At 59.4% G+C, this 15,070-nt stretch overlaps 1 protein-coding gene across 2 annotated transcripts; it reads left to right on the top strand.

The window, feature by feature from the left end:
* The first annotated feature begins 1,847 nt into the window (after positions 1–1,847).
* CRYAA (crystallin alpha A) lies at positions 1,848–5,943 on the top strand. 2 transcript variants are annotated; one of them, XM_019745689.2, is made up of 5 exons: positions 1,848–2,158; positions 2,771–3,061; positions 3,306–3,374; positions 4,267–4,389; positions 5,608–5,943. In XM_019745689.2, the coding sequence occupies exons 2-5, from the start codon at positions 2,873–2,875 to the stop codon at positions 5,815–5,817; spliced, it is 591 nt and encodes a 196-aa protein (XP_019601248.2). In that variant the 5' UTR covers positions 1,848–2,158; positions 2,771–2,872; the 3' UTR covers positions 5,818–5,943. The 2 variants fall into 2 exon arrangements, with proteins under 2 accessions (XP_019601248.2, XP_019601250.2); XM_019745691.2 differs by lacking the exon at positions 3,306–3,374 and having other exon boundaries at positions 1,852–2,158.
* Positions 5,944–15,070: the final 9,127 nt, after the last annotated feature.

Raw genomic sequence — 15,070 nt, 5'->3', positions numbered from 1 at the left:
GGCAGAAATGGATTTTCCCCTGGAACCCCCAGAAGGAACCAGCCTGATGACCCCTCTATTTGAGCCCAGTGAGACCCCTTGTAGGTTTCTGAGCTCCAAACTGCAAGTGAATGCATCTCTGTTTGAATGGCGGCCGAGGGCTCTGTGGCCATCCGCTCCCCTCATCCAGGGGCCTCACGGTACACTGTGCAGTCTCTCACTGCGGCTCACTCTGCAGGCCACCCCTGCAGGCTTGGCCAGCTCTGTGGCAGGTGCCTGCCAGCCCACAGCACATGGAGTCCCAAACCCACGAGGGGGCAGGCGTGAAAGGGGTGCGGGTGACAGCGTGGGCACCCTGCATGCCTGAAGGACGTCGGCAGACCCTCGGCCCCCGAGCCGTTAGCCCATAGGACAATGTTGTGCCCAGCACCAGGTTGGCACCTCAGCCTCGGTCCCTGCCTGCAATCCCAGCCTGTTTGAATGACCATATGGGGGCCAGGTGTAGGGTGAGGAGAACAAGGCACCCCCCTCAGTGCCAAATGTCAGGGGACACCAGAAATACTCAGTCATCAGGATAAATCATCTCTTAATGCAATGTTTTTAAAAATCAAAACAAATGCAAAAAAAAATATCTGCGATGAACAAAACATCAAAATAAAGACAGGATTAGCACCACCGACTTTCCTTCTGTCTCGAGCTCCAGGGTGGCTCTGCCCAGCGCCGGTCACACACCTGGCCCTGCGGGACCCTCTCCACCAAGGACCCAGCTAGCTGGACATGTGTGCCCCTTCCTCCCCGTTCCCTGTGCCCAGGAGCTGGCAGCCCGACTGCGACCAGACACCATGCAGCCCGCACCGCTGCTCCCATGCTGACCCCCAGCCTGGGTGGGAGCTTGCACTGAAGCCCCTCCCCTCCTCCAAGGCTAGTGACCTGGGCACGCGGGTTAAACATCCTAACCCCACTTTCCTGGTCTATGAACTGGCGGATGTTGCGACCTGCCATCTAGGGTGGCATTTCCAGATTTTCCAAGGCCCTTTACCACCTGGCCTGTGCTAGTCACACAGTAGGTGCTCAGAAATGCAGGAGGGAGGGTTTGCTACCAAGCACCACTGGTTAGGGAGGAGATGTGTCAGGGACACTCTGAAATTCCCACTTTTAACACCTATTCCATCTTAGATGTGTCACATAAAATTTTGCTTAGGGGCCGGCCCGGTGGCTCAGGTGGTTAGAGCTCCATGCTCCTAACTCCAAAGGCTGCCGGTTCGATTCCCACATGGGCCAGTGGGCTCTCAACCACAAGGTTGCTGGTTCAACTCCTCCGAATTCCGCAAGGGATGGTGGGCTGCGCCCCCTGCAAGTAAGATTGAACACCGCACCTTGAGCTGAGCTGCCGCTGAGCTCCCGGATGGCTCGGTTGGTTGGAGCGCATCCTCTCAACCACAAGGTTGCTGGTTCGACTCCCGCAAGTGATGGTGGGCTGCACCCCCTGCAACTAGAAACGGCAACTGGACCTGGAGCTGAGCTGCGCCCTCCACAACTAAGACTGAAAGGACAACAACTTGAAGCTGAACAGTACCCTCCACAACTAAGATTGAAAGGACAACAACTTGACTTGGAAAAAAGGCCTGGAAGTTCACAGTGTTCCCCAATAAAGTCCTGTTCCCCTCCCCCCCCCAAAGAAAAGTTTTCTAAAAAAAAAAATTTTTTTTTCTTAAATACTAGATAAATGTGTTCTTTCCTGACCAGCTAAGTCCAGGGGCTGGAGATGAATTAGCAAAGATCCCTGGGTGCTCTGAGGGTACACGCATTCCACAAGCCTGGCATGCACTGGGGAGGTAGGAGGATGAACAGGAACTTCTCACTGTCTGGATTGTGCATTAAAAAGAAGCTAGCTTATTTTAGGGGTGTGGGAACAGGCATTTCTGACGCTGTGGGTGGGTGTAAGTGCACTGCTGTCCAGAGGCCAAGCTACTGGAAAACATCAAAACCTGAAAACTGGTGGGTGGCAGGTCCGCTCTGGGAATGCGTGCTGAGCAATAACTGGACAGGGCCCCAGAGAGAGGAGCCGAGAAGTAGCCAGGCCTTGCGTACAGCAGTGACCAATGGATGAGTGCAGGTCCCACAGGGGCGCCTGGTTAAAGGACCATGGTGTCGTTGCGCCCAGGAGGGACAAGGCCAGGTGAGCGCATGGGGAGAGCCCAGGGGGCGGGTTCCATGTTTGTAAAACCAAACCTGCCTGCTTGTCTGGACACACACAGACCCTGCAACCGGGACCCCGGGTGCTGAAATGATGGGAGCTTTTTATTGCTTAGTATTGTCTGTCTTTCCCGTATTTTTACAAATACGTAGAATTTTTCTTATCAGGAAAAGTAATAGAGGTAATGCTGTTCTGAAAAACGGTGCACCCTCACCTAGTAGCTGTGAGGTTTGGGGACCACTTGCCCAGCCTCTGTGCCTCAGTTTCCTTGCCTGTGGTGTGAGTGTGAGTGCCCACTGGTAGGGAGACCATGGGGTCACATATGACCACATTGGCAGAAAGCTGGCCCCATCCCTGCACACAGCACTTGGGACATGAGTCTTCACTGTCCCCTAGGCGAGTGGGGACAGAGCCACGCAGAGGGATGCTCCTTGGGGCTGCTGTCCTCCTGGCATCCATCGCTCCGTGCGGGTCAGTGCTTGGGGCTGGCAGTGGCGAGAGCTCAGCCCCGGCCACATTTCTGCTGACTGGGCAGCCCCCCTCATGAGCACGCGCTTTCCGGATGAATCCCCTAATGCCTGCATTCTGCCCTAGGCGTATATAGGCAGGGCCCGCGCCCTAGCTCCCCAGCTGCCCAGCGCGCTGCCCAGAGGCCCCACCTGAGTCGCCGCCAGCCTGGCTCCCTGCAGCACCACCATGGACATTGCCATCCAGCACCCCTGGTTCAGACGCACGCTGGGCCCCTTCTACCCCGGCCGGCTGTTTGACCAGTTTTTCGGTGAGGGCTTCTTTGAGTACGACCTGCTGCCCTTCCTGTCCTCCACCATCAGCCCCCACTACCGCCAGTCCCTCTTCCGCACCGTGCTGGACTCCGGCGTCTCCGAGGTAAGGCTGGCTGGTCAGAGGCAGGGCCAAGCGTGGCTGGAGGGCCAGCGGGCTTTCTGAGGGCAGAGCGGCACCCCGTGCTCTGGGCTCTCGTCTCCTTTCGTGGAGCGGATGGTGACAGCACGGGGCCACTCTCGCCTCACCCCAACCATTCCTACCTCCACGCAGAGCCCTCCCGTGCCTCCAGGCAGGGGTTGGGGAGGGAGCCCGCCAGAGCCCGACTGCTGTCTTTTCCTCCCATCAGCTCATGACCGATATGTGGTTTGTAATGCACCAACCACATCCTGGAAGCCCCAAGAGCAACCCCACCAAGGCAAGTTCAATAACAGGCGTGAGCTGTGTATCCAGCGGCCATCCCTCTTCCCTTCCAGCAGAAGCGCGGGTGGGGGGCTTGCTGCCCGAGGTCCCCAGAGGAGAGCCTCTGCCCTGAACTGCAGAGAGTGGCTGGTCCCACGTCTGCCCACGTGCCCAAGGCCAGGCCAAAGGGAAAGCAACGGGAGCCACCAGCCTTTCCTCCCTGAGCTGAGACTGACCTCAGGCCCAGAGTTCCGGAGGGCCTACGTCTCTCCCACTGCCTACAAACAGGCCTGGCCAGAGCGGACACAACGCCAATCCCTTCCAGGGGCCAAGAGGGCCTAAACTAATGTTTTTGGAGCAAGTGAAGTGAGGAGAGGCGTGGGGAAAAACTTCCTGTGCAATGCAGCTGGCAGCAGCATGCAGGCTGCCAGGCACAGCCATCCTGGTTGTTGATGGAGAGATGAAGGGAAGTGAGGGCAGCGGGCTTAGTCCAACTAGGTCCAGCCAGCAAGCCAGCCAGCCCCTAACCAACGAACCAACCTATAACCAACCAGCCAACTAACACTAACCAACTAGCCAATCTGTAACCAACTCCTAATGAGCCAACCAACCTACAACCAGTCACCCAACCTATAACCAGCCAGTCAAACCTTCACCAACCAGGCATCAACAGACACCACTGCCTTGAAGCCCCAGGTTCTGATTGTCAGCCGAGTGTCCACACAGCCCCCAGTCAAGGGTCCCTGGGACTCTGTCCTGGGGTGTGTGAAGGAGAGGAGTGACCACAGGTTCTGTTCAGTTTCTGTTGTCCACACGGGCACTCTGGTCAGCCCCGCAGGGACCACGGCCAGCTCCCTCAGTCCCTGAGCCATGACCCCAGGAGACCCACACAAGCGTCTGGGTTTCAGGTCCGATCCGACCGTGACAAGTTTGTCATTTTCCTGGACGTGAAGCACTTCTCTCCAGAGGACCTGACTGTGAAGGTGCTGGAGGACTTCGTGGAAATCCACGGCAAGCATAATGAGCGGCAGGTGAGGGACGGCCGCCTTCCCGGGCCCTTCAGCCGGTGAGAAGGACACTGGTCACCGACGGATCCAGGCGCCTCTGGAATGGACACCACGTCCACCTAAGTGTAGCTGCCTCCCATTGACAGGGAGACCACACCTGAGCCCTCTGCCTGCCTGGCGGCATGGGGGATGGCTGGGGCTGTCCCTCGCTCGTCCAGATGGCCTGCGTGACGGGTGGGATTAGGGATGAGCCCTGGAAACGCCGAGCGCCAGGGTGGCAAGCTCCAATCACACAGCGGTTGTCACATGAGTCCAGCTTTGGAGGGTGGGCTGTGACAACAGTGTAGCTGGCATTTATGGACACTCCAAACACTTTGGGTGTGTTGACACAGTCACCTCTCAGCGGTCCTTTGCGACCAGCGGCCCATTATCTCGAGTTGGCAGGTGGCACGGCCAGGCTCAGGTACCACAGCTGGGACAAGGCAGGTGGCGACTGTGAGGGAGCCGGGGCACTGGAGCTGGTGGAGGCAGGTGTCAGGCAGAGCGGGGGAGAGCCTGTGGCTGGCGGCTGGCATGTGACGTCCCCGTGTGATGAGGATGGGCCAGGGGACTAAGGGTGCGAAGCTGGCAGAGTCTGAAGTTTTGTGGCCGTGGCCAGACACCAGGCCTTTCTTCAATGGTTGGAGGTGTGGGGTGGGGGTGGGGGCTCCAGCTCCGTGTCTGTGCCCTGCCACCCCGGCGGCTACAGACACAGAGGCCACGTGATGCTTTAGCCCAGACACTCCTCCCCGTCTTGGCCCTTCCTGGGCAAGGAGAGCATTGGCCCAGGGGCTGAATCTAGAGTGGACCTTCCAGGAGAAGTGTGCGCTCTTGGGCTCAGGTGTGGCTTCTGACCCCCTTAGATGGACCGCAGGGACCCTCACTGAAGCCTGAGTGGTCTGTGGGGTCACAGTTAAAGAGTAACCCTGACCCAGGGCCAGGAACAGCAGCGTTCACGAGATTTCAGAGTGAAGTTAGACGGAAGAGCTAACTGCATAGCAGAGTGGCCCCGGGCAGGCCAGGGCGGCTGTGCGGGGAGGTGGAGGCGGGAGGCCGGCTGGGAAACCTCAGCAGGAGCCCTGACAGGCCCAGCCCTCCCGCCCTCACCCACCCTGGCAGGGCATCGTGGCGCCTGGGGCCCTTCTCCACGTGGGGCCAGCGCGGCTGTGTGTCTCTGACAGCGCCCTCCCCCGCCCTGCCCAGGACGACCACGGCTACATCTCCCGTGAGTTTCATCGCCGCTACCGCCTGCCTTCCAACGTGGACCAGTCAGCACTCTCCTGCTCCCTGTCTGCCGATGGCATGCTGACCTTCTCTGGCCCCAAGGTCCCGTCCGGTGTGGATACCGGCCACAGCGAGCAAGACATCCCCGTGACTCGGGTGGAGAAGCCCAGTTCTGCACCCTTGTCCTAAGCTCGGCCCCAGCCTTGGCTGCCACCCGCTGCTGCCCCCGCAACCTATCCATGGGGGGGCCCTAGAAAGTGGGGCATTTGTCTTCCTTTGCTTTCTGCTTTTTCGTTTCCTTTTCTTCTTCTCTGAGAGAGTAGCCTGGAGGGCTCGGGACCTCGGCCTGAGGTGCTGCGACCTTAGGGTGACTCGAACCCCAACACCAGCCAGCTGGTGGGAGTGACAGCCACCCCGGTTTCTTGAGACAACAGTCTCATGCTTCCGGGGGATGCAGGCTAGTCTTAGCTGACTGTGAGGTCAGAAGAAGAACATGCCTGGGTGACCCCTGGGTGTCGAGGGCCAGCCAGGTGCATCTGGCCCTCCCGTGGGCGCCTGTCTCAGGGCCGAGTGCAGGCCTGCCCACGTGTCTGTGACACCCTGTCGAGGTTCCATGTGCTCGGGCCATCGGCGGCCTGCTTCTCTCAGACCACCCTCCCTCCACTTTCCTCTCTGTAGTGTCACTCTTGGGGCATCTGGTCACCCATGAGAATGCAGTCCGTGGCAGTCAATAAAGAGCAGGTGACACAAGCAACGTGCTGTCTGGTGGCCGTGCTGTCTCCATCAGAGAGGTCTGGAGAGCAGTGGAGAAGGGGTGACGTGGCTCGTATTGGGGTGCAAGGGGGCAGGGCACGAAGGTCTGCCTGCTCCTGTCCCATCTCTAAGTGACTGGGTCACTTCTGTGTTCCCAGTCCCAAGTGCCTCCCTCCACCAGGCTTTGCAGGAAGGGGAGGGTTTTCGGGGGATGGAGAGAGGAGGAAAGGGGGGGGGACGTGCAGGGAGACCACTGGGCTCCCTCCTCCAGCCCTGTGTGGGGACTGGGGTGCCAGGCGCGGCCTCGGCCTCCTGACCTGGCCTCCTTGGGGGTCTTCTCCCCCTTGGGCTGCCCTTTAAGGGTCCTGCCCCATCGGTGCCTAAGGGATGAGACATGGACGTCCAGTGTGTTCAGAGCGTGTCCACCTCTGCTAGGCAGCAAGCCCTGGCTCCCGTGTGGCAGGCACCCTTCAGTCTGCCTGGCTCCCCGTGTGGCAGGCACCCCTCAGTCTGCTTCCCCCTGTGAGGGTCCTCGGGGGCTGGGAGACCAGCGCTGACTGTCCCCCATTAAGAGCAGAGGACTTGCAGTCTGCCCAGCTTCCCCGAGATGGGGAGGGCAGGCGCCTGGGGGCCTGCAGCCTCCATGGGGTTGGAGGGGCAGGTTGCTCAGCCAGGGGCCCTGACGGCTGCACAGTGACCACAGAGAGGGTGAGGTGAGTGGCCAGATGCGGCCTCCAGGTGTGGAAAGTGGCAGGTGCTGTGGCCAGACAGGCTCTGCCCGTGTTGTCAGGCTGTGCGAAGGGCTCTCTGCAGGGGAACGGAGGCTGGGCCCTGGGGACTGTGATGGAGCCCAGCACACAGTCCTGGGGTGGCGCCCACACTCCTCCTCCCGGGAGAAATGACACCAAAAGAGGAGGACGCACGAGAGAATTTCCAGAAGTGGTCCCTGTTCAACACGCAGTGAAACCCTGCGCTAGCATTTCAATTTTAAGTAGAAAGCAGCACACACGCACACACACACACACACACACACACACACACACCACACTCCTTGTATCTCTTTTTCTCTCTCTGGGTCTGGCCCCCAGCTAAACAAGGGTCCTCGCCCCTGTGGAAATGCCCACACCAGGCAAGCGTGGATGACGCTGGAATAACAGCGGCCGCCTCTGTGGGTGGGTGAGTGAAGGGGGAGAGGTCTCCCCAAAGCTGCCTCTCCCGTCCCAGAGTCTTGCTTCTAGATCTCTCACCCCTCCCAACATGGGACTTGAATGTAGTTACGTGGCCCTGGAGCCAGAAGGAGCCACGTCCCTTCCCGGAACCTCATTTTCACTTTGAGTAGGAGCATCAGCAGCAGGAAAAGCATTAACTGAGCACCTACTGTGTGCCAGGCGCCCTGCCCACCACACTGGGACTTGGCCACCCCAATGTGGCCTACCTAGCAGCCTTCAAGGGCCTCCACTGTTGGGGGGAGATCCGGGCTCTGAAGCTCAGACACTTGGTGCCGGCCTGGCCAGGACCCGACCGGTCCACCTGTCCTCAGGGGCAGGACTCTGAACCCCTCCATGGGTGGGCATCAGCGTCACCCCTCACCTGTGAGTCAGGAGTCACTGAGGAAGCCAGGCAGCTCCTGTTCCACTGGAGACTTGCTGTGTGACCTCAGGCAGCCTTAGTAACCCCTCTGAGGACTAGATTCCCATCCTCACCAGTTTACGAGGGTGGTGGGCAGGACACTGCCCAGAAGCATCCGGCTCATAATCCCCTGCTAGTCCAGTCTCACCACCAGGTGGCAGCAGAGGCCTTGCCTTGGCCGCCGAGACCTCACAGGCAGGAGGCACCAGTTTGTTTCTAAGGTCACCTTCACGGGGCCAGCCAGCGGGAAGCAGCCCTCAACACACATCTGCAGAGGGCCTGGCGGGAGCTCTGTGCGACCCACGCTGACCCCAGGGAGCAGTGTCCGTCCAGCGCAGGAGACTGGAATGGGGAGACACAAAAAGCCACACAGGGAGCCAGCAGTATTTCTTTACAATGAGCAGCTTTTGTCTCATTTGCTTGTTTGTAAAATCACTTGAAAAAGAAGAAATCACTGCAAGGGAGGTCAGCACTGTGCTGGGGTCCTGCGGCTCTGGCAGGTCCCCCGTGCAGAGTGACATAGTACATCAGCCCTCCCGGGCCACCGGCCTCCCCTGCTCCCAGAGCAGCTTCCTGTCCTGTCATGGCCATGGAGGCCTATGTGGGTCAGGGCGGGGTGGGGAAGCGGCCCTGGCAGGCAGCCCTGGAGCCTGGCACAGGTGGTGAGGTCACGGGGTGAAAGGTCCTGCCACCCAGATGTTACATGTGACTCCCTGGGACCAGGCCGAGACCCCGAGGCTTATACACACGTGTCAGACCAAAGTTCAAGGGAAAGGCACAATGAGCCCAGGATCTGAGGGACAGGCTGGGACGAGGCTTCCAGAGGGCAGGGCAGGGCAAGCCTTCCACCCAACACCAGCCTAGTCTTCAGAATGGAAGGGGGCATGGAAAAGGGAGCCCCATGGGTTTGGGGCTGAAAGAGGAGGTGGCCGGGTCAAGGGCTGCAGCCCCCATGTGGCACCTGTCAGGACAGCTCCCCAGCCTCTGGGGTGCCGGGCTGGGAGGCTCTGCTGCTGTGAGATTTCCTCCATAATCGCGGATTGAGTTTGCAGGCGCAGGAGAGGTGGTAGCCTCCATGCCCATGTGTGCAGAACAGAATGGAACATCTGCACGCACACATGACACACATGCAGTGCAACACACACACACTCAAACACACAGGCAACGCACAACACAATACATACATGCATACATGTGCACATGTATAGTAACACATGCACACAATGGCACACACATGCACACAGTGCCGTACACACACACACCGCACACATATACATGTGTTCACATACACATACATATCCTGCAACAGTCACAGGCAAGCTCCAGGCTCCATTCCTGCCTCTCATTGCACTGGCTTCCTTCTGTGTCTGATTGTACTTGAACTCGAAAGACACAGTCACACAGACGCTTCCTACCTGTTTCTCCACTTCGAGGAGGAGCCTCCCGAGTGCTGGTCCACAGAGCTTCACATCGTGTGCTTTGAGGGAGACCTGACGTTCTGTGCTGCTGGGGGCCCCTGCTTACTTTACAGTGCTCAGGGCTGGCAAGAGACAGTGTGGGGCCTGTGCTCAAGGGCACCCCAAGGTCACTGGGAAGGAGGGCTGCGAGGAGCAGGGGCAGCTCCTTATTCCTCAGAGCTGTCAGCTACCCGGAGCCCAAGTCAGTGAGCACTTTGCCTTTACACCCCCAGGAGCCAGAAATCAACACAAATAAATAAATGTGGCTCAAAAGCAAAGGTTTCCAAAGCAGATGGGGCCCTGCTGGCATTTAAAGGCGGGTTTGTAAATCACTAACTGGGGACACGGGGCGGGGAGACCTTCCAGACCCCGAGGACCCAGGTGGGAGACAGGACCCCCTCAGGCCCCACCCACATGGCTGCAGGGCCGCGGACGCCCCGTGCTGGCCTGGCAGCGGCTTTCAGACGTGCCGGAAGGGGGCGCAGTTCCTGAAGGGCTGGAGGCCGGTTTCTTTCTGACACCTACATGCTGATGTTTGGGGTTCAGTGTGAGGTCTGTGTTGGGACCCCAGGCCTGGGCTCCTTCCGTGGGGACCCACAGGAGGCTGCTGCGCTTCTGCCTGTTTCCTGTGAAAAACCGAATTAAATGTGAGGTCTGAGGACACGTGGCCCTCCTAGGGGCGGAGGGATGTGAATCCCAGCTGTCTCCTCCTGAGTCCGGCCCTCACTCTCTCACTGTGGCCGTAGTAACACGTGTTTCCTGGGATGGGCAGCCTGTGGACGGCAGGCAGCATTGGTGTCCTGGGGCAGCTGAAACAGATGACCACACACTGGGCAACTTCATCAACAGAAATTTAGTCAGAGGCCAGAAATCTGATAGCAGGTGTGGATAGGGCCGTGCTCCCTCTGAGGGCGCTGGGGTGGGGGTGGGGGTGGGGGTGGGGGTGGGTCCTTCCTGCATCTTCCAGCTCCTGGGGCTGCAGGCATCCTCCGCTTGGGGCTGCATCGGCCTCCATGGCCACATGGCTTCCTTCGCCCTCTGTGTGTCTCTGTGGCTCTTCTCGTCTTATAAGGACATAATCCAGGGTGACGATCTCCATCCTTACGGTAATTTAATCTGCAAAGACACTTTTTCCAAATAAGGTCACATTCAAAGGTCCCGTTGCTTGGACCTTAGACGTGTCCTTTGAGAGCCAGTCCTCTACCCTCCACTAGGCCTGTCACCAGTGTCTTGCCTTCACCTGCCAGGACGGCAAATACACACCACTGTGCTTGTTCCTTGAAGGAAGCCTCAGAGGGCAGCAGGACCGACGCCAGGTCATTTTAAAGATGAAGAAACTGAGACCCAGAAACGTAGAGCCAGAGGGGAGGAGGCCGGGGCTGGGAGTGTGACGTGGCCTCTGGCTGGGTTCACCGGGGTGGGAATCACTGCCCGTGAGGTGTAGGCCAAGGTTCCTACAGCCCCTTCGTGGGGGAGCTGTGGGGGCCCTGGGTTTTGTGATACATGGAAGTGAGTGGTTTGTGATGCATTTGGTGAACCCCGACAAGAACGGCCGCCCACATGCTTGGTCACAGCGAGTGGTGGCACCTCTGCTTAAGCTGGGTTTGGACACATCCACTGGCATCCACTGGAGGTGGGGGGGGGGGGCACTCCTGGCTCTGAGCGCCGAGCCTGCATTCTAAACACTCAGAGACCTGTGTTTCTGTTCCAGACGTTTCTATGGCAATGCACAGTTGCCGCCCACAGATGACCCAACATCCAAGGTCCATCAATGATTCACCTATTAACAGACTCATGGGGCAGCTGCTGACCCGACCTGGAAGTGCCCCACATACTGATCCCAGAACCAGGACACTGGGTGCCACTTGGGGAACAGGATGCCACCCTGCCAGCAGGACAGACCTGGACGGCGAACCTTGCTCAGGGCACCAAGCCCACAGGGCCATGTGCAAAAGGAAGCCTTGACCGGGCCCTGGGCACCAGGAGGGCAGGGAGGCTAAGGGACAGCCAGGGGCTGAGGGGGTCAGGGCAGACCAAGGGGCCTCTGGGTCCCCCCCCCCCGACCGGGGACAGGGCACACCACCCAGCTTCCTGAAATGCCCCGCCCTCAGTCTCTGTTCATAAACTCTCAGACCGTGGGTGCCATTCTGGGGTGAGTTGGTGCTGGGTCCCTCCCCGCTGTGGGACCCGCCCCACAATGGGACTCTACCATTGCACGCTGGGCCCTGAGGCTTTGCTGGCTGGTTTTAACCATGAAGCCCATTGCCGTGCACCACGCCAGCCCTCCGGGGATCACGGGAGGCCCAGAAGTTGAGCAGGGAAGGCCTATGAACCTGGGAGGGACAGAGCCAGGGGGACGCCCAGCACCGTGGTCCAAGCTGGGACCCTGGGCCTGATGTGCCCAGGCAGGACTCTGCTGTGGTGCCCACCTGGGTTCCAGGGGCAGCAGCCGGGGCCTCTGTCCGAGGGCTCAGCCTGTGGGTGCAGACAGAAGGTTCTGGGTCAGGAGGAGAGCATGGCCGGTCACCGTCCCCCTGCAAAGCAGAGCCAAGAAGTCCCTGCAGGGTGGGCTATCTGCCTGAGGAGGAGGCAGAGGCCAGTCCAGCTGGGCAGGGGCTCCAAGGAGGCCCCTCGAGAGGGAGTCATGAGGATCTGACCACAGAAGCCTCCTTCTGTGTTCAGGCCAGCGAGCCTGCAGGTGACTGGCCATGTGGCGCTGCGCTCCCCTGGAATGAAGGTGCCGGGCTGCTCGGCTGCTTCTCGGGCCTGGGCCCCTTCCTCACCCTCGGCCCCAAGCTTGCACTTCTGAATTTAAGCTGCTTCATCTTTGAGCAGCAGCCTCTTGAACATGCAGGTGAATGTGCACGTGGGCTGGGCCCTTCTGTGACTGTAGGGTCTGACGGAGGGGGGGCTGCCGCACGCCTTCCTAACCAGCCCCCGGGGTGCGAGCGGAGGTGGAGGACACAGTCAAAGGCAGGTCCACAGGGCTGGACTTTGTGCAGCACCTCGTGAGCCCTGCTCTAGTACCCAGTGGGCTCTGCTTTCTCAGACCACGCAATGGGGATGGGGCTGTCAGGGCCTGGCAGGGCAGCCCTGGGGGAAGGCTGTGCAAGTGGGGGCTCACACACCTGTCTGGAGCCCTGCCCCCACCTCGACGATCCTCCGGCAGGAGCTGGGGGAGGGGCGGGGCCGGGAGACCTGCCAGGGGCTGGGGGTCCTGGGCTGACCTGCGTCTGGCCAGCTCTTTCCATGCCTGTGATCCCTGTTCCCTAAGCTCCAGCCTGGGAGGCCATTGCTCTTTCCAGCTTCGCCTTACAGACCCCAGTTGACATTTGGAGAGGACGGAAACTTCTGGGTCACACCTGGCTGCTAAGAGGCAGAGGGGAGCATTGTGGGGCCCTTGCTGTCCCTATGGGGCTCCTTCTGAACGGCCCGGTTTGTTAGGCCAGGTCTTTTCTCTGAACTTGATGGGGGTAGATGACCTCAGCCCTGGGTCTGGGGAGAAATCCCTGTGGCCCCACCCAGTAGGGGTGAGGGGTGGGGGCCTGACTGCAAGGAGGGAGTAGCCCTGGACACCCCCAAAAGTGCCAGCTGGGAAAGCCCCGACTAAGAAAGGGCTGGGAGCTTCACTCAGCAACTCTGTGGCCTCCTTCCCCGGTCATTCTGAGAGGGAAGGCGGTGGCGGAAGTTGTGGCCCTGGAGACTTAGGACAGTGGCTACACTGCAGCTTCCATATTTCCTGTCTGGGCAGCCCCACCCACTCTGGCTTCCCCTCTCTCCCCCCCCAGCCCTCCTGGGAGTTGGCTCCACAGCTGAGCTTTGTGCCTGGTGGGTTGGCGATGGTTGGGGGAGGGGGTCTGTCACCCAGGGGACAATGGACTGTTAGTTGCTGGGTCAGTCTGTGCGGTTGGCCCTTGCGACAGGAGAGGTGGGGGCTGGAGGCAGGGACTGGGGCACCCTCAGTAAGGACATGGTGGGAGCAGGAGAGTGGGGGTCCTTGCCTTTGAGGCCGGTGGGTCTGGGCGAAGTCGTAGCTTGGAGCTTTGGTCTTCTTGCCTCAGTTTTAGCATGTGTCAGGTGGGACCATGACACCACCCCGGGGAGCCTCCTTCACCCTGGCCCTCCCAGCACCCAGTCTCCACCCAGCAGCTAAGAAGGGTAGCTGTCAATCTGTGTTGACGCGTGGGCACCCACGTAATGCTGTGAAGTGACGCTTGCTCTCTAAACTCACCCTCCATGGTCTCAGTATCAGAACTCAGATCCAACAGAAGCTCATAGATCCGAGAACAGATCCGAACGCCTAGAAGAGCTGCTGGAACACTGCGAACACTGTGAAAGTGTTTGTTCAAGGAACCATTGAGTATTGCTAAACACGAGTGGGCCCAACATCGTCCCATGGCCCTGTCTGAGTCTGAGGAGAAAGAAAGCCACAGCTCGGGCTTGCAAGGTCTCCGTGAGCTTAGCTCAGACTGTTCACACTGTGCCCCAGCCACCCTGTCCCTGTCAGGCTCCTGCCCCAGGACCTTTGCACATGCATTTCCCTCTGGCTCTTGTGCACAGCTCCCTATTGCCTGGCCCCAGCCCGCTTGCTGGAGGGGCCTTCCCTGAGGCAGCACCCCTCCTGGGAGCCTTCTCACATATGTGCTCTGACAGATCTTATGTCCAGGTGTAGCTGCCTACCAGGCCCCTCCTAGTAGGACATAAGCCCCATGAGGGCCTCAGGTAGGTCTGTCTCCTCCAGGGCCTTGGACAGAGCCTGGCATGGAGTAGGGGAGTAGGCGCTCCATAAATATTGTGGAATGGATGAATGGATGGATAGATGGATGGATGGGTGGGTGGATGGGTGGGTGGATGGATGCATGGATGGATGGATGGATAGATGGGTGTGTGGGGACAGAGCCCCAGAGAGCAGTTTTCAGGCTCTTGGCCTCACGTGGAAAGGTGCTGGCTCGGGTGGTGGATGGCCATCGGCTGTGACTGGTTGGCCGTCAGCTGTAACCAGTGAGCCATTGGCCACTGACGTGGCTGCTGTGGCCGTGTTGGTTGGTCGACAGGCAGAGAAGCGGATGGCAGATTGCGGATCATGTGGATCCTACTTTCTGTGTCTCACCCTGCCGCTGGCGGGGCTAGGGTGCAAGAGGACCCCTTATTGGGGTACAGGCACATGTTTGCTCCCTGTGTCTCCAACCCAGCTGCCAGCAAGACTATAGTTGTATGACTCCCCTATCTATAGCTCCGTGGGTGTTCCTTTTTGGCCTCACCATGTCCTGTGTTCTTATGTGGGGAGCGGGAGCAGAGACCCCGCAGGCCGCCCTGCATGGGTGGATGTGGTAGTGGTTAGAGATGGTGCCATGCTCAATGCACGAAGCTGCACAGTCCTTGTAACTGGCCCTGAAAGAACAGCTCCCCCAGGTCCCCGCTGTCCCGCCACTGCATAAACTTTCCCCCAACTCAGTGCTTCTCAACCCTGGAGGGACATCAAATACTTGGGAGGCTTTTAAAACTGCTGATCCTATGTCACCCCTACCCCATCTGGAAATAGTTTGGCTGGGCCTTGGCAGGGATGCTGTAAAACCTTCAGGTGATTTTAACGTACAGACAGG

The sequence above is a fragment of the Rhinolophus sinicus genome, linkage group LG01 (genome assembly GCF_036562045.2).
Source record: "Rhinolophus sinicus isolate RSC01 linkage group LG01, ASM3656204v1, whole genome shotgun sequence".
NCBI classification, from domain to species: Eukaryota; Metazoa; Chordata; class Mammalia; order Chiroptera; family Rhinolophidae; genus Rhinolophus; species Rhinolophus sinicus.
This window is presented reverse-complemented; position numbering and strand designations above follow the sequence as displayed.